At 28.2% G+C, this 20,188-nt stretch overlaps 3 protein-coding genes across 3 annotated transcripts; 2 read left to right on the top strand and 1 right to left on the bottom strand.

Annotated features, from left to right (window-relative positions):
- Positions 1-5,861: 5,861 nt before the first annotated feature.
- Positions 5,862-8,810, top strand: GO595_009656 (serine/threonine-protein phosphatase 6 regulatory ankyrin repeat subunit B; the record flags this gene model as incomplete). Its single annotated transcript, XM_067923365.1, has 1 exon — positions 5,862-8,810. The coding sequence occupies one exon, from the start codon at positions 5,862-5,864 to the stop codon at positions 8,808-8,810; it is 2,949 nt and encodes a 982-aa protein (XP_067770184.1).
- Positions 8,811-9,107: 297 nt separating this feature from the next.
- On the top strand, positions 9,108-11,596 carry GO595_009655 (Ser/Thr protein phosphatase; the record flags this gene model as incomplete). Its single annotated transcript, XM_067923364.1, has 2 exons — positions 9,108-10,071; positions 10,497-11,596. 2 exons carry the CDS (start codon positions 9,108-9,110, stop codon positions 11,594-11,596), a joined length of 2,064 nt encoding a protein of 687 aa, XP_067770183.1.
- A 4,603-nt stretch (positions 11,597-16,199) lies between these two features.
- On the bottom strand, positions 16,200-16,598 carry GO595_009654 (dihydrolipoamide acyltransferase; the record flags this gene model as incomplete). The annotated part of the gene is made up of 1 exon (XM_067923363.1): positions 16,200-16,598. One exon carries the CDS (start codon positions 16,596-16,598, stop codon positions 16,200-16,202), a length of 399 nt encoding a protein of 132 aa, XP_067770182.1.
- Positions 16,599-20,188: the final 3,590 nt, after the last annotated feature.

Genomic DNA, 20,188 nt, shown 5'->3' with positions numbered 1-20,188 from the left:
CAAAAAGAACTCGAAAATGAAAAAAATAAATTATTAATCGAACTTGAAAAACAAAGAAAAGAAAAATTGGATATAATTCGTAATGAATATGAAAATAAACTTAAAATAATTAACTTAAAAATTATCGAAACACAAAAATTAATTAACGAAATAGAAAATTCTCAAAAAGAAAAACTTCAAAACAAAAATCAAATCGAAAATTTAAATATAAAAATTAATGAATCCGAAAAATTATATAAAAATGAAATCGATCAAAAGAAAAATGAACTTAAAGGAAAAATATTAAAATTAAAATCAGAACATATGAAAACAGAAAAGAAAAACGAAGAATTAAAACGAAATAAAGAAAATGAGTTTTCTTATTTGTATAAAATTTTTTCGAAACAATTAAAAAAAGATGAAAACGAAAAGAAAAATTTAATTAACGAATTAACAAAATCAATTGATGAAGTAAAAGAAAGAAATTTTAATCAGCAACAAAACCTTGGAATTTATAACAATAAGAAAGACGAAGAAGATTTAAATACACAAAAACAATTTCCGGAAATTAAAAATCAAATTGAACAAATCAATCAAAATACTGAAAAAAGATTAAAAATAATAGAAGATGAACAAACAACCGAAACAGATAAACTCCAATCAATATATGATAATTTAATTAAATTTGGTGAAGATCATATTAAACAACTTGATGAATTTTATCAATCAATTAAAACGATCAATGCAAACATTGAAAAAGTTGACTTGAAAGATAAAAATAAAGTTTTGAAAGAGAAATTGACTACTTTACAAAAAGAAGTTGAAGATTTTTGGAAAACGTTAATTGATGAATTCCAAGTTTCTGCAATAGAATTATCTAACAAAACAGAGTTACAAAAGAAAAATAATGATGATATAATATCACTACTAAAAGGAGAATATGATCAAAGAATTGAAACGATGAAAAAAAGATTCGAAGATGAAAAGAACTCAATAAATAAAGAAATACAAGAAATCGAAATGAAAAAGAAACAAACAATTTCGCAGCTTGAAAGCGACATTAAACAATGGGAAGAAAAGTTTCGATGTAGAGAAGCGCGAACTGAAGATTTGGAAAGGATAAAAAAACTGGAAGAAATGATCAAGGAAAAAAGTAACGAAATCCAAAATATGGAAAGGAAGCAAAGGAGAGGAAGTATGGCATCTCTACCTCCACTTGATGGTGTTGTGAAGGAAAAAGATTCAGTGGATTAATATTTGTATATAAAAATGTTTTTTAAATTTATTTTTTTTTAATATTAAAACAAACAAATTTTATGTATAAAAGATATCATGAATCAGATAATCAATGGATACGAAAATATTTATAAAAAAGAATTGATATTGGTGTACTATTTTCCATTTCATTGTTATCATTTTTATGGTAAATCTGAAATAAATGTTTAAACTTACCAAAAACATAACTTTAACATCACATAATGTGGTAAAGAATAAAATATTTTAAATTTTAATCTTTATCATTAGTACCAATTCCTTTTTGTTCTTTAAATAATTGAACTATTTCTGTGTGTCCCTTATTGGATGCAATCATAAGCGCTGTATTAAATCATTTAAACATTTTTCAAATATAATTTTGAAATTTCAGATTATTAAAATAAATATATAATAAAACAATTAAATATCTTTTGCATTAACATCAATTCCTTCATGTTCAAGAAGCAATTGAACTATTTCTATATTACCTTCTTCAGATGCAATCATAAGTGCTGTTCTAAATAATTTTGATAATTTTCAAATTTTTTTTCAAAATCTCATGCTATCAAAATAGATATTATGTAAAACAATTAAATATCTTTTGCATTAACATCAATTCCTTCATGTTCAAGAAGCAATTGAACTATTTCGATATAACCATATTCAGATGCATGCATAAGTGCTGTTTGAAATAATTTAAATATTTCCCAAATATTATTTTAAAAAATAAAATTATTAAAATAAATTTTAAATAAAACAAATAATTTGTTTTAGCATTAACATCAATTCCTTTTTGTTGAAGAAGATATTTAATTATTTCTGTGTCATGCATTTTAGTAACAAAAAAAAGGGCTGTATTAAATCATATAAATAAAATCCGAATATTATTTTAAAATATAAAATCGTTAGAATAAATTTTAAATAAAACGAATAAATATTTTTAGCATTAATATCAATTCCTTCATGTTCCAAGATATACTTAACAAGTTCGACGTTTTCTGATTCCGAAGAGAAAAATAAAATATTTTCTGGTGACTGATTAAATTCAAGAAAGTATTTAGTAAGAAATATATTTCCTATCTTTGCAGATTCATTAATAATTGAATTATCTATTTTCATTCCACATTTTTGTAAAAATGAAAATATTTCATAGTTATGATACAAAATACATTTCTTTCCTAAATTTTCTAAATTATCAATTTTATGAATTTTATTATCATAAAGATATTTAAAGATATCATTTTGATGATATTTAATTGCTGTTTTATATGCATCTTCAAATGATGAATAATTTTGTTCACATAAATGCATAATTTCAAGATTTCCACCTGCAATTGCATATTTGCCTGTATTGCTTACATTTGCACCATTCATGAGTAAATATTTAAAACAATTAACTGAAGAAAAAAATGCTGCATAATCAATTAATGAAATATTCCAATTGTTAATAAAAGAACATCTTTCATAAAGTGATGGTTTAATTGTTTGATTAAAATCAAAATTTGTTTGCGATGATATTTCTTGAAGTTTTTCTATTTCATCATTTCGAATTATTTTCACAATTTCATTTGGATTATGTCCTTCTTTAACATATTGCTTATGAAGTTCAAAATCATTCCTTAGAAGTTCTTCACTATATAAATTTTTATATTGGTTTTTTTCATTAGTATCCAAAAGATGTATAAAATGTAGTTTCACTCCCAAACTTTGATCAGCTTTTTTTTGGATAATTTTTGGTTCAATTAAATTATGTTCAATCATTTTTTCAATAAGATAATATGATTCACTTGAAATATCTTTTAAAATGAAACAACTGAAAAAATCGAAAATTTTGTTTTTTTTCTGTTTCTCAATTTCCTTCATAAAATTGAAGCATGATTCATAATTTTCATGAGATACAACAAATGACAAATATATGATTTGACTAATAATTAAATTAAAGGAGTACTGGTATTCATCAACATATTTGTCAAATATATTAATTACTGCTTGTGCTGATTGTGAAGCTTGCTTCATATCTAGTTTAAAAATTATTTGTTGGGTTTTTTTGAGTGCTTCCCAATCATTATAAGTTTTCATTTGGCTTTAACGAATATTTTGTAAAATGAAATGAACGATAAATTCACTTTTTTTATCGAGATTTCTTATAGAACTATATTTAGTTTATAACTTTAGATTTTAGAATACACTAATTTGTTTTATATATTGTTCAGATTTTTAATTGATGAAAAAATTAAAGAAATACTTTGGTATAGTAATGATTTGCATGTTTTCATGGTGAAAACCTTTATTTTAATCAAAAGTGTCGAAAATCAATGACTTTATGAATTCTTTCTTTTTTAATTTGAGATTTCCTTTCTTGGATGTCATCTAAATTTTAAGGGTATATATCGAAATATATTAATAATTTTATTACATAGACAGCGGAAAAACAGGTAAATCTCCTAAAAGAAATCATAAATTTTTAAATAGTTTGTTAGCAAATAGAAATTTTAACATATCTTCATTCCCAAAAATATTATTTAAATAATATTTGAGAAGAAAAACGAGAATAAAAATTTTTCTTGTTAACGTTCTCCTAAATTCAATGATTGCGAAAATTACAAATTTAAATCAAAAAAATTTATTTAACACACATAACAAAACATGTTCTCTACAGATTTCACGTCAGCCTATCAATGGTTACTCAAACAAAACAATATTTATCCTCATTCAACATTTATTAAACTCAGCATCCCCACTTTTTCCTGAACGTTTTAATCAACTGAATAATTCCATGTAGCGAATTATTATCTATGAGCACTACGAACATATCTCTTTCGCCGTATATTTTATTCATTACGAACTGAAATGGTGGAATCAACAAAACGTTCGAATTCTCATCCAAATTCGAATATAAAATTGATTCAAACATCGCGACAATACTATCGCCGTTGCCAAACACAAGCTCCCTTAGCATGTATGCCTTTATTGCAGGCTTGATGAAATTGTTGGAATTTCCGAAAAATGACGATATGAAGTTTTCAAGCTCGGAAACCTTTTTAGCTATAGATTTATCTCCAAAACATTTTATGTTTCGATTTGGTACTGACCAATTTATCGGAGTTTTAATATAAGTCTTCAAAATTTGACATGCCTTCTTTTGATATAAAGCTGCATAAAAAATGGCACTGGCCTTATTCATCTTCTTCTTAAGTAAAACATTGATCCAATCTTTGGTATTCGTTTCTTTCCGCCAAACATTGTTAATCACAATAATGCTGTTGGTGAAGTAGCAAACCGCAATTTGCATTGAAAAAAAGCCGTTACGGTTATAAAGATCTTTTTGTTCGTATGTCGGAATAAAATATGGAGGAAACTGGTTGTCATTACACAACGAGAGCTCATATTTGTTACAACGAGTCTTAGATGTACTTAGTGTTAAAACAGGACCAGAAAAATCTTTGATTTGTAATCCTTCTGAATGAAACAATTTGATGATAAATGGTTTACATGTGTTTTTAACAATCGATTTCCGAAATGAATCAAAAAAGCATTTGCTTTGAAGTGAATTGGTAACATTAAAAGACGCTTGAAGATAATTCGCTAAATCAATGGCACCTTGTGTTGGACTTTCTGTAACTTGGATAAGATGTGTATGGAGATCAACGTAAATAGATGGCTCTTTTGGAATGTTATCTTTGAAAATGTATATAATATCTTGGATATATGGATATGCTTCATCTCTAATATCATTGGTTATAAAATATAAAAAGTCATTCAAACAATTGGTCTCGCCTTGAGAGCTTTGTAGAATTGATTTCCCTATCTTAAAAGCTTTTTTGATATCTTTTGTATATGATAATAAAGGTTTCAAATATTTTAATGGTTCAAAAACAGAAGTCATAGAACTGAATCCTATTTGACCTTCATGTAGAAAATTCATGAATGTTACTGATTTTCCCACCAAAACAAAAATGAACATTAAATCATCATAAAAATGAGATTCTGATTCTGCTTTGAGAAAATTTGCAAATGTATTAAAATCTTTAATGTCTAAGCTTAAATCAAGTAAAACAAATACAATTGGCCCAGAAATACCTTTTTTTGGTTTTGTTTCAATTTGGAAATATTTAAAATCTGCATCTACAATAGTAGAGAATGCTTTTGGCATACAGATTGGACAAAAATCTTCTTTTCGTAATTTATATGCTTGACAATTTGGACATTTATAAACAGCTTTTGCTATCGAAGGTGGCTCTATTGATTCTGTTGTATAAGAAAATGTTGTTCCTTGCAGAAAATTGGGATCATAAGGGAGACATTCTGAGGAAAAAATAATCGACATCTTCCAAGATAACGGAAAACTGCCAACACAAAAATACACCGATACCACTTTTTGATAATATTCTATCGTTACGTTCCAATTTGCTTTTGACTTTTGTTCATACACTATTATTATTTTTATTTTCATGTTTCAAGGTCTAGAAATATTACAATGAAATTTCGTACCTCTTGATTACTATTATTTATGTAAGAAATCAATGAGATTTTTTGTTTCAAATTTCCAAGAATTCGTCAATATTATTTTATATCAATTTATTATGGCAGAATTTTCATCATGAAAAAGTTGACACTTTTTTACAAAAATGAAAAAATTTGTCATCATCACAGTTGATGACAACAATGGTAACTCAACAAGTCGTACTATGAACAGTGTTATTCTCGAAGGGAAAAATGGGAAAGTTTTGCTCGAGAAACTTTCAAAACAATCGTCATTTCCATTTGAAGCAGGAGCATTATTGTATTGCGATCCAACATTTTCAATTCCAATATCTCCTCAAATGAAACCTCTTGAATCTTTTCCACAACTTGTACAAGAAAAGCTGAATATTGATTTAACTGATTCTGCTTCAATTGTCACATATCCAAGGTTAGTTTTAGTGTTAAAAAAGTCTCCAAGGATTGGTAAATTTATCATTACTTTTCGCGATGCTATTACAAAACGTGTTGTTGATATTCCATTTCCAATTAAAGTTAAAAAACAATCCACACTTTTAACTTACATTCAATCCTTTTCCAAAGAATTTACACCCGAAAACATAACACAGATCATTTCCAGAAAGATATCATCTCCACCCAAACGCATTAAATTAAACACGCAAATAAACGAAGAAAAATTACCACTTGATTATGACATTCAACATAGCTTTATTAACCAAAATGGTACATTTATATTTTCAGGTAATTACATCTTTGAAGTCGAACCATCATTAGCAGAACAAGAGCGCGTTACAATCATTAATCAACTCACTGAGAATAATAATCAACAGCCATTTGCACATCGCTTAACTAAGCTAAAAAGTGACATCAAAGGCTTCTTCGAAACCGAACAAAGTTTCTCAAATACATTTTCATTATTAATTCCACTTATTAGTCAAGAATTTGATTATGAATCCAAAGATCCGAATGTTTTATTAGTGCTTAAAACCATTTTAAATGAAGTTCTCACGCCTATATTAGCGAACAACATTAGTAAAATGGACAAACGTAGTGATTACAAGAAATGCAAAAATTGGAATGAGCTTAGTCATTTATTTTTGACGTCCAAAACCGATTTTAAAGTTCGAAAACAATTAACACTTGAAGAAATCATACCGCGGATCATTGAAACCACGTTATTGTCATCGCCAATGTTCATCGAACAATTTGTTGACATTTCATTCAATTGTTTGAGTTACTTCAACGGCAAAAGTGACGTCGTAACCGAAAACAATCAATTCTATGGGCCGATCATATTCTATTCAATGGTTGTTATTGAAACCATTCAAATGACGTTAGTTGTCACAAGAGGTTTTATATACTTATTAAGTGGGAAACCTAAAAACATTAAAAACTTTTGCGTGTTTCCAGAGAAATTCGAAATAGATCAAAGCCAATCAATATTCACATTGCCAATTCAAATGTGGTCTGTTATACCAACGCCTTCAAGTGCACACACGGGAATATTAATGATAAGCCAAACACAACAATTCCTTATGACCTTTGGTAGTCCTGAGCAATTAGTTATGTTTATGATATGTTTCCAATTATGTAGTGATGAAATTGAGAAAACAAAAATTTTGCCAAAATTCCCTATCGATTGTATTATCGAGTTTAATAACAATGCAAATAACAATTTTGCGGTAAACATTAAATTTTATGATTTTGATTGGAATTTAGAGATTCCAATTTCACAAATGAAAAATGAAATTCATTTAATGCAAAACTATATTAACCCTGGCATAGATAATACATCCCAAATACCTTTTAACTATAATCAGGACTTGGTATGCTTCGGGACACATTTATCATCTGAAAATTATCTTCAGTACATCAAACAAACATCAAACAAATTCAATAAGAATTTTGAATTGACATTTTACAAAGCTTTACTTATCGACATGATATTTTCGCATGAGGGCAAAGCGGTTTTCTACGGGTTCCTTCCGTTTAAAATTAGCGACTTTTTGTATGGCGCCGATAAAGATGAAATTTTATTTTTGTTACAAATCGGATGTTTTAATAATTATCTTCAAGATTATTTAGTCAATGGTATACCATTTGTTCATTATTTATGTCAAACAACTAACAAAATTGAACTATTAAAATATCTTGAAAATAAACTTGAGTTAGAAGATATTAATAACAAAAAGAGAACGCCAATTTTTTATTCATTACAAAATCCAAACATATCCATATTTAAGACATTAATTGAAATGAAAGCTAATGTTGATTATTGTGACTCGACTGGTATTTCACCACTTGTTGAATGTTATGAACAAAAAGACACCGAAAAGTTAATGATATTACTAGAGAATGGTGCACTTGTACATGACACATTAGAAAATGATTATAAAAGCTTAATCGAATACGTCCTCATTAAACATGACCTAGAAACATTGGAAATATTATTACCTTTCCTTGGCAACAAAGTGAATTTCCCCAATGCGCAAGGTCAGTTTTTGATTCACTTGTGCCTTTCAAATAATTTCCCTGACGCAATTTACTTGATGCAGCAAAAGTGCCAACAAATGAACCCAAACATGTACTCAAAAACCGTCGAGCATCCGTTACATTACATATTCACTTCACACCTGACGGAGGTTATGTTGAAGGCATTGTTATCGTTGCCTAACTTGAACCTTAACGTCTTCGACGATAACGGTGACACGCCGCTGACAAAGTCTGTCAAAAGTGAGGTCGTGTTCTTCGTACAAATGCTGGCAAAGGATAATCGTTGTGATATAGATATGTATAACAAAGAAGGATTAAGCCCATTGTATTTGGCTGTGAAGGCTAATAGTTTGGAAATCACAAAAATTTTGATTGACGCTGGTGCACTGGTAAATCAACCAATAGCTACTGGTGAAACAGCAATTTTCGAGGCTGTACGAGAAGGGAAAGCTGAAATGGTTGAGTTTCTTCTTAAGTCTGGTGCAAATGTTAATCAATGGTATTACAAAGGTAAACTTGCATCACAAATTGCACCTGAAAACATAGCAAAAATTATTCACCAGTATACCACCGAAACAATTTCGTTGTCTTTTGACAGCTGATTGGATATCTTCAAATACAAAAATGAGTGTAAGCTCTAAAATCGGCTATTGAATAAACAGATGTTGTGCCTTTTGGCTTTAACGAAAATAACTATCATGTTTTTGGTTTTCGAAATTTTGGTTTTATCTGATAATAAACATCCGTTATGAAAAAATGTTTTTATGAAACTTTTTCAATGGTACATAAAAGTTGTGGGAAGCCACTCACAAAACCGCAGTTTTTAAAAACGTTCAGTCTATCGTCCGAGCATTTATCATTCAATTTTGAATGGATATATCCAACCAAGGAATTTGCCAATGATTGGAAAGAACCCTTCTCAACAGATCCTGGAACCATTCTTGCAATACTTCGATAAAGATTTCGACTTTACTTCAAAAAGCATTGAAGTACCGGAGTTTGATATAAATATTCTTGAAGGATTATGTAACCAATCAATTGAAGAACTTCAGAATACTAAATCTTCATTGATTGAAATAGATGGATCATTTGCAATCGTTGGTGATCTCCATGGAAACATAAAAGATTTAATTAAAATATTTCACATTTTTGGTGTTCCTCCTGAAACAAAATATCTATTTCTTGGTGATTTTGTTGACAGAGGTCAAGAATCAATCGCTGTTGTCAGTTTAGTTTTAGCATTTGTTTGCCTATATCCAGGAAAAGTATTTCTCATCCGTGGAAATCATGAATTCTCACACATCAACAGAGCTTATGGTTTTTATGAAGAGATCATGACCAAGTACAATTCTGAAGAACTATGGTTACTATTCCAACAAGTATTTAGTTGGTTCCCTTTAGCCGCAATCATCCAAAATAAAATTTTTTGTGTCCACGGAGGTCTTTCACCTCTTCTTAACAATGTCCAAACGCTTCGAGATCTCTCATTACCAATTTATAATTATCTTCAAAATTCCATGATATCTGATCTTGTTTGGTCAGATCCCAATGATGGTATCCAAGGGTTCCATCTTAACCATAGAGGCTCTGGGCAAGTATTTGGGCCGGATACTGTTGATACTTTTCTTCGAAATAATAATCTCCAATTATTAATTCGAGGCCATCAATGTACATTTTCTGGGTTCCGTCCATTTGCCAACTTTGAAGGCGTTACACTATTCTCAAGTAGTGAATACTGTATGACATTTAATAACAAATGTGGAGTAATCACATTTAGGAACAACGAAATTTCTTTTTATTGTCTTCAAGAAGACTTCGATTGCGACATCATGCCACAAGCAACGATGTGTTTGCAAGTGGATGGTTCTCCAGGGCTAAGAAAGTTTGCAAGGAGCTATTCGAACCCGATAATAAATGTCAACCCTGCTGATGATGATAAATCTACTCATGAATCACCAAAATCAATGAGCAGATCAACATCAGTTAACAAAGAATTACTTCTTACTATGAATTAAAACAATACAATATGAAAAATTTAGTAAAAACTGTTATGTTTTATAAAGCTTTTTTTGAATAAAAATATTATCCAATATTCCATCCCATGAAAATTATAGTTTTAATTCGATTTAATGATTTTTGATGAGTTATCGTTTACTTTTCAACATTCCCAAAAAATGCCATTTCGACATTTTTGGGGTTAATTCACAATACACAAATTGTTTTTAACATTTTATATTTGAATGTCAAGCACCACTTACGAATTAAGTATATTTTAATTCTTACATCAGAGGTTATTCTCCTCGGAGATTCAAAGACTGGTAAAAGCTGCATTTTAAAACGTTTTACAGAAAACGTTTTTGAGGATAAATATTTTGCTACAATTGGAATTGATGGCTATATCAAGAAAATTGAGATAGAAGGAACGACTGTAAATTTGAATGTATTTGATATTTCTGGAGATGAAAAATTCAGATTATTGATTAAAAATTTAGCCCGCGGACGTGATGGCATTATCTTTGTATACGATGTCACCAACATGGAATCATTTCACAATTTAGATGGATGGATGGAAGAAATTGATGATTTAGCTTCAAGAGGTATACTTCTTGTTGGAAATAAGGTTGATCTTCAAGACAAGCGTGTTGTTACCACCGAAGAAGGGCAAGAATTCGCTGATAAGCATGAGTTTTCTTTCATTGAAACATCTGCTAAAGATGGTTATAACGTTAAAGATGCATTCCAAATTATAGCAGAAACTATTATGATGAAACCAAAACACGCGGAAATGTTGCCAACACCAAGAGCTATCTCACCAGGTGATGGTGAATGGTTCAACAATTTAGTTATAGATTTTGAAAGTGAATCATTATGTGTTTCCCTCGTTAAATCCCAATTCCAAACGTTTGATTTTGAATCAAACGAAAGTGATACAAATTTAAGTGGAAAACAAATTGATCAAAATGTTATGGAATATGTTATCAAGAAAACGCATAATGAAAACATAAAGCTTAATACCAAAGAGGCGTACACATTTATGAAATGTTGTGAAGAAGCAAAGTTCGAACTTTTAGAAATGCAAAATACGAAAATATTTATAGGGAAAAAACAATATGTATTAACGAGAGACGAATTTATACGAATTAACAAAGATTTGTTTGGTGAAATTATAAAATTGATTGGAACAACACTTGACAAAGCGCATATGTCGAGAAAACATGTCGATCACATAATACTTGTTGGGAAGTGCTGGAATATCCCAAATGCTAAGGAAATGATCAAAGATTATTTTGGTAAAGAACCTATAGTTGAGAACAATAAACAAAATATCGTTGCAGTCGGGGCTTTGATGAAGATCGCTCCTCAAAAAGAACAATGTATACTTCTATAGTAAGATTTTTAAAACGATAATAATATAATTTATGAACATATTGAGAATTTTCAAACAAATCAAAGTAATGCTCCCACATATGGATTTTTGCCACTTTGAGCCTCAATTATTTGTATGTATTGAATTGTAAATCCTATGAATAACATTATTCATAAATTCAACTTTATCATTCAAAAATTTAACATATCGGCATATTACAACAGCCGTTAAACGACCGTTTTTTCAGTGATCGTTGTGACGAAATTTGTGAAAACTGCTCGTCTTATGGTTAGAACAAATATCTTAACTTATCGATTTATTGATTTCAGGAAAATAAAAAAATTCTCAACAATCTTTTATCAGTCAAGACATTATTTCGTGTTCCTAGCCTTTAATGCTTGTGTTCAATTTATATACATATTCAATTTTTATCGGGCTCTTTCATAGATCTAAAGGATTTGAATATGAGATGAGAACGATTATGTAAACTATACATTGCATTCAATGAATGAAATGACACAAAAGTGTTTTCTTGCGAACGATGTATTCTTCTTTCTTTTATTTTTTAACAGTATTTTAATACAATTTAATTATGGAACCTTCTGTCACTTTTTATTAGAAAATATTGAGTTTCAGCTTTGTGAACATCTTCCGATCGCAAAAACTATAAAACATGCATCAGCAAAAGTTTAACCAATGAAATAACTAAAAGGCGAAGCGGTTGAAGCTCTCTGTATCGTTTTTGACTGATTTATCAATAAGTTTCTCAAGTTTTCTCACGAATGTGTTATTTCTTTTTGGCTTTCCCCATGCATTTCTTTCGCTCATTACAAATCTCTCCACAAAATTCAGGTTTAAATATTTTTGATGATCAATTATCTACTCCTCAAACTTTCAAACATTACACTTGCCTTACTTCGAAATCCAAAGAGGACATATACTTTACATCCTCATCCCATGAAAAAGCGAATGTATCCATTAAAGTAACAAATTTTATTATTCTCAAAGATAATGAATCCTATCCATTTAACATCAGTGCAGAAAAATGTCATTGGCATTTCCCTTTATTAGAATTACCAATTTCATATGTTAAACATTGTTTCAAATTCTTTTCTTTAGTACTTAATCATTTTTCATTAAAAGCACATTTAGCATTTTCAATGAATAATATTTTCATAAAGAAAATGTTCAAATTAATTAAAGTTATTCAAGTTCTGATGTATAACATTTTTATTTTGGGATTTTTATTATTTTTTGAAATTAAACTTTTAATGAACAAATTGAAAACATGCGAAAAGAAAAAACAAAAAAATATTTTAATTTTTTTTATATTTTTCATAAATTCTTTTCAAATATTATATGATAATAACTCAACATTAATAATAACAAATTTAAATGATTTTGAACAAATTGATCAATATAAACACATCACGAAATTTATAAACATTAGTGAAGGAATTTATTCGATTCCAGGTGGTGCATTTTCAGGATGGCCATTAGTTCTTTCAGTTAATTTTGGTAATTCTATATCATATATTGATGGTTCTGTGTTTTCGTCATGTTCTAATTTAAAAAGGATTATATTTGGGGGAAATGTTACAAGAATTGGTGGTTCATCATTTTCATTGTGTTCATCCATCGACAGCATTACAATTCCAAATTCAGTCACTTCAATTGGTGTTTCAGCATTTTCATCATGTTTTAATTTAAAAATATTAACACTTGGGTCTGGAATAAGAGAAATTGGAAGTTCAGCATTTGGTAATTGTAATTCACTTGAATGCATTTATTATTATGGATATACAGAACCAAGTATTGGAGAAAGTGCATTTTATAATGTTACAGCAAGTGTTATCACATATCCAACATACGTAGGAAGTAAATTTGGGAATTTAGGTGTTTACAAAGACAACGCAGAAGGAAACTGCATCCCGATTGCAACAATTTCATTTTCTTCATCACACACATTCAGTCGAAGTAATACATTCACTGAATCATATCAAAGTGATTTAACATTTTCATTTTCATATACGTTAGCATATACATTGACAATTACAAATTCATTTACTTATTCTGAAACGCAAACAAGATCACTTTCATTGTCCATAATTAATTCTACATTTTCTTATGTTGAAACAGAATTTATTTATTATGATTACACAGTTATTATGTATTCGACATATTATAATTATTATTCAAATTTCATTACAATGTTTCACACGAACATTTTACAAACAAATGGACTTACAACTAATGCAATGATTGGAATTATTTGCGGGGCAATTGCATTTGTGTTAATAATTGTTGGAATTGTTATATTCTTAATAAAAAGTAATAACAAAAAAAGTAAAATCGACATCGAAATTACAATTTAAGGATACAACTACATCAAGTACAAAACAAATGGAGGAAGTGAATACTTTAGTTGAAGATATTGTTCAAGAAGATGAAGACAATTGGCTATAATTTGATGTAAAATAAAATATATTTTTTATTTGATTTATCGTAATATAAAAAAATATGAAATGATTCGTAATGAGAAATGATAATATTTGAAATGTTAATCGATTAACAATAATTTGTTTATATATATTGTTTTGAGGTAAAAAATGTGATTATATTAAAGCAGACACTTTTCATTGACTAAATGATTTATAGTTTGTAATAGAAATTTAAATTTAAGTACTCTTTTTGTATCATTGGTTATTATTTAATTATCAATTTTTTTAAATATAACAATAATTATAATTATTAATATTATGATTTGCTGATAATATTTTTAGATGCTTGTTGAAATTTTCAACTTGAAACACATATGATTAATTATGCACAAATATTTAAAGTTTTCTTTTTACATAAATGTTTAAACCTTTTTGAAGTTTAATATACAAGCAAGTAGATTCATCATTTATTTGATATAAGCAAGATGAAGAATTATATTTCAAAGCGATATAGAACAACGCACAAAACTCATTCAGTTTCTAAATAAATTCATAAACAAAAAAGTTGCTTCATTGCAATGGTTGCTTGAGAACACAAAGTATATTCATAATATTATATAAAAGTGCGTTTATCACCTTGTTGTTCCCATGTTATCATTGTTGTTTTCAAACATTAAGCGAAAGATTTATAGGCAAATAGAAAAATTTCAAGAAAGTAACAAACTTTTTATCATTTAAATGTGAGATTTTCAAGTTTTGTATTAACCAATGTGACTAAGGTCTTCAGCTATATTTCAAATTGAAACATGAAAGCTACTCAATTCCTGCTCATTTTGTACATCTTGAAATTATTCAGAACTCAAATGAAGCTTCTAGATTCATTTTTCAAATACACAAAATTTTTATATATAAAGGACAGAAATAAAGAGGTATTTGCCATCTACGCAATGATAAGGTTCCAATTTTTGAAATAATTAACAATAATTTTTATTAATTTTATGCATTATTTCTACAGATGTCACTAATTGCAATTTAAATGTAAAACCCATCTCCGACAATATATGTACGATTCCGTCGAACCATGTTTTAGTATTTAAACAAAAACTTTTTAGAATCAGATCTCACAATTTCTCAAAAAAATCATTTAAAATCATTACATTTGATGAAGGTAACCTTCCTCTACAAACCTTGGATAAATATTATAATTACATTGGGAGTTTTTATTTTCTTCATTGGTGCAAAATATTTTGAATAGTTTCTTCGGAAAAAAATCGATTTTTGTTCAGGGCTTAGGTTGAAAATCAAAGGAAGCAAAGCCAAAAATGCTTTTGCTGTTGCTCTATTTTTCATGAATTCTTTTCAAATATTTTTTGATGATTGAAATTTTACACTTTTAATAGGTAATTCATATGAATTCATTTGCAAAATCAGTTACATATATTCATTTTTGTAACACTGTAAATCATATCGGAAATTCAGTATTTTTATCATGCTCATATTTTGGAGGAAATGTTACAACAATTCGTAATTCAGCATTTTCATTTTGTCCATCACTAATAAATGGTACACTTCCAAATTCGGTTCAAACCATTGAGATTCGTCGTTTTCTAATTGTTATAATTTAACGATATTAACACTTGGAACATAACTAAAAGAAGCCAGCGACACCGAATGACGTAACCTTTTATTATTTTGGCAATTCAGAACCGTATATTGTCATCAGTTATTACATATTCAACAATATTTGGACATTTCCAGTGAATAATGAATATGCTGTGGTGCGTGTTCACCAATTTCAACACATTCATTTACAAAATCGAATACATTTTCAATTTCTAATTCATTTACACGACAACGCACAGTCACAAAATTTAATACTTTTTATGAGCTGAAGTATTTTTTCTTCTCTTTGTTTTCTATAATATTAATTGACATTCTTCACATTATTATATTAAAAGCATTATTAAAGAATTAGACGAGTTTTTAGTTATTCAAAAATATATTTCGAAATTTATGGAATCCCATCAAAAAGCTAAAGAGAATAACTTTACAAAGCGAAGTATTGCTCCTGACCAAAACGATCGATATCGTCCACACAATAGTCGTCATTAAGGTAATAAACTCAATAAATGTTTTTAGCAAAACGCGATTTATAAAGACAAAGAACCAATTCTAAACAATACCTAAATTTGGCGAGCGAGTCTTGCAGTTTCGTAGCAACGCTTTTCGAAATCATCTTTATCAACAAACACCCTTGTATGTTTTGCTGTTCCCACAATCCCTTTTTCGTCCGATGCTTCAATTTCAAAATGAATACCATCTTTATCAATATCAACAATTCTTGATATAACAGAAACATTAGAGCCTAACCTTGAAGGTCTTTGATAAAACAATTTCATTTTTGCGCTTATTGATGTTTGTCCACTAATAAGGCATGCAATCTCTACTGCTTTGCATGATGCTTCCTCCATTAACGATGAAAGCACAGCAGTTGATAAAGCGTTTACAAAGCCGGCCTTTAGGTTTGTTGCAAGGTGTTCGTTTTTCACCTGAATTGTTACTTTTCCTGTAGAATCAGCCATATTTTAACGATATGCTTCAATATAATATAATTACAATTAATGAAGAAGTATTTAGATATGGACCTTAATACTTACACACATACATTAATATATTTCATTTAAAAATATGATATATCTTGAAGGAAATGGTTAATATGTCATTAAAAACTCATACCTCTTGAAATTAATGAAATTTAATAACTTAAAACATGTTTACCACCAACAAAGACTTATCATTACGACCACCAGACTCAGTTTTATCGCGTGCATTCATTATATTATTTAAAAGTGACTTTATAATCATTTAAAGCGCCACCTTTTGTAGGCGCCTTTAATTATTGAAATAAAATTTCAGGTTAAATTGAAAAACCTCAAAAAAAACAACAACAAATTTCTTATATGTTAACCGTATGATTTTTAACTTTTTATATTAGCCGATGTATATTTGGTTAAGGCCTTCGACTATATCAGGTCTTGAAACATGAGAATTCTTAATTTGCTGCTCGTTTCGTCCATTACAAAGCAATTTAGTAACAGTATTATCCCAGAAAGCCCATTCCTTACGACTATAAAAAATATCAAATATGAAAAAGAGCCTTTGCAAAGAAGGACTTGCGCATGGGCACAGTGCAGAAGATCCATTCGTTGAGATTCATAACCAGAATTTTGATATATTTAACAAGAATTCTATTTTCTTTAAAACCAGTTTATTTCCAGATTTCTTGGCTCGTACAGAGAACACATTAGTTGTGCTTCAAATATTTAATGACAAATTAAAATTATCAGTATCATATTTTACAATTACCCAAAATAAATCCTTTATAGCCAGTATGCTGACTGAAGGTAATACATCAATGCAAACCATGAAAAAGATGTTATGAGAATCTATCTTTGACCCAGAGTAAATTTCTTTGTTTTTCATTGATGCAAAACGATAAAAAAGACCGACCACTTAAATTCAATGCTTTTACTCGTTTAACCGCCGTTTTTTCAATGATATTAGTGGTTTATGTCAATATTTTTCAGAAAAAACCACTTTTTCTACATAAATTTTTGTTGACCAATTACAAATTGAAAACATGCGAAAAGAAAAAACAAAAAAATATTTTAATTTTTGTTATATTTTTCATAAATTCTTTTCAAATATTATATGATAATAACTCAACATTAATAATAACAAATTTAAATGATTTTGAACAAATTGATCAATATAAACACATCACGAAATTTGTAAACATTAGTGAAGGAATTTATTCGATTCCAGGTGGTGCATTTTCAGGATGGCCATTAGTTCTTTCAGTTAATTTTGGTAATTCTATATCATATATTGGTAGTTCTGTGTTTTCGTCATGTTCTAATTTAAAAAGGATTATATTTGGGGGAAATGTTACAAGAATTGGTGGTTCATCATTTTCATTGTGTTCATCCATCGACAGCATTACAATTCCAAATTCAGTCACTTCAATTGGTGTTTCAGCATTTTCATCATGTTTTAATTTAAAAATATTAACACTTGGGTCTGGAATAAGAGAAATTGGAAGTTCAGCATTTGGTAATTGTAATTCACTTGAATGCATTTATTATTATGGATATACAGAACCAAGTATTGGAGAAAGTGCATTTTATAATGTTACAGCAAGTGTTATCACATATCCAACATACGTAGGGAAGTAAATTTGGGAATTTAGGTGTTTACAAAGACAACGCAGAAGGAAACTGCATCCCGATTGCAACAATTTCATTTTCTTCATCACACACATTCAGTCGAAGTAATACATTCACTGAATCATATCAAAGTGATTTAACATTTTCATTTTCATATACGTTAGCATATACATTGACAATTACAAATTCATTTACTTATTCTGAAATGCAAACGAAATCACTATTACTATTTACAATTAATTCGTCGTATATTTACATCGAAACAGAATTTATTTATTATGATTACACAGTTATTATTTATTCGACATATTATATTTATTATTCGAACTTCTTTACATTTATTTATAACAACGAATTTCAAACAAATGACAACAAAACAACAATTATCATAATAATTGTTTGTGTTATTGTTATTGTTATTATTATAATTTCATTACTAATTATATTATTGATTCGAATTAAAAATAAAAAAGAAGAAATTGTTGAAAATGAAATTTCAGAACAACAAAATGATAATAACCAAACAACAAACACATTCACAACAGGAATATCTATCTCAAATATTGAAGAAGATCCATTTGCAGATGACTTCAAAGAAGACAAATTCATTGTGCAAATGTAAATAAGATAAATATTTAATAATATATAGTATGTTCTAAAGTAAATCATTTTTAGTTTTGTGTTTTTTGTTTTTAAAAAACTTCTGAAATCAGATGGTGAGTACCAACAAGCAAAAATTATGAAATCATAAGTGAAATGTTTATTTTTTCAGTCAAAACCGATCAAGCTGCAAAACGATTTGACTTATTTTGACAATAATTTGCCATAAACTGTTATTAGGGGCGCCCTGTAAATTTCATTTGAAGTAAACTATATAAATCGGAGTTTGTAAATTTATATAGAGTGGTTCCGACTAATTATCCTCACAAAAAAATGAGAAGTGAAGTTAAGAATTTTACTCAACGTTCATTTTTGTTTTTTTTTATTGACTCTGGAGAGCGATCAGGAAATATTTCATTAATTTATTGAGATCACCACCAAAGTCGCTGTTTAAATCTTTGAGTTTTTTTCTTCTTTTTTAGTCCAAGCACAATATTTTCCAGATTGATCCATTTCTTGTTTTCGTCGTATATTAGATTGAGAAAATGGATTCAACGTGATGTCTTTTGTGCTGCATATAGCATCATTATTATTATTTTGTTCTTTTCCAAAAATTACCCTAATTTCATCCATTAAGGATTCAAAAAGTGGATCCTTCACATTGAAATATATAAACCTTACAATTGAATATAATAAACCATTTAAATTTTCATCATAAAAAGTGACAATATATTTCTTTTTCAACAAAAAACACATTATTTAAATCATAAATAAAAAAAAATTGACCCTCTTTTTCCCCTTCATTTTCAAATATGATTATAATTATGATTTGATTAAAATGATATCAAAGTTTTATTAAGATTCTTCTGCTGAGTTTTGAGAAAAAGTTGTTAGAATATGCATATGAAACATGTTTTCTTCTACCAACGATTATTTTTTATACAAAAAGTTTATAATCGTAAAATATTTGAATAATAAATTACGGTTTTCAAACCGTCGTGCAAAATACTACTTTTTCTCGAAATCCAGCAGAAGAAATCTCTAAATATTCAAAACTAATAAAATATAGAATATGTAAATTATTATATAAAATTTTTAAAAGAAAAAAAAGGGTGAGTTTCTCGAGTCTTGATGATCTTTCGGCATGTAAATTTTCATAATAACTGTACTTTTTCTCAAAATCAATAATATTTATTTTAGAAAAAACCTAATAGCATACTTAGCAATATTATTGTGCATATTAATATGTATAAATCATCAAAAAATTATAAAATAATTTTTCGATCAAATTTCGAAATATTCAATTTATATAAATAAAAGTCATATCCTCAAATAATTCGAATCTA

Source organism: Histomonas meleagridis (genome assembly GCF_020186115.1).
Source record: "Histomonas meleagridis strain 2922-C6/04-10x chromosome Unknown contig_92, whole genome shotgun sequence".
NCBI lineage: Eukaryota > Parabasalia > Tritrichomonadida > Dientamoebidae > Histomonas > Histomonas meleagridis.
Note: the sequence above shows the minus strand (reverse complement) of the source record. Positions and strands in the feature narration are given on the sequence as shown.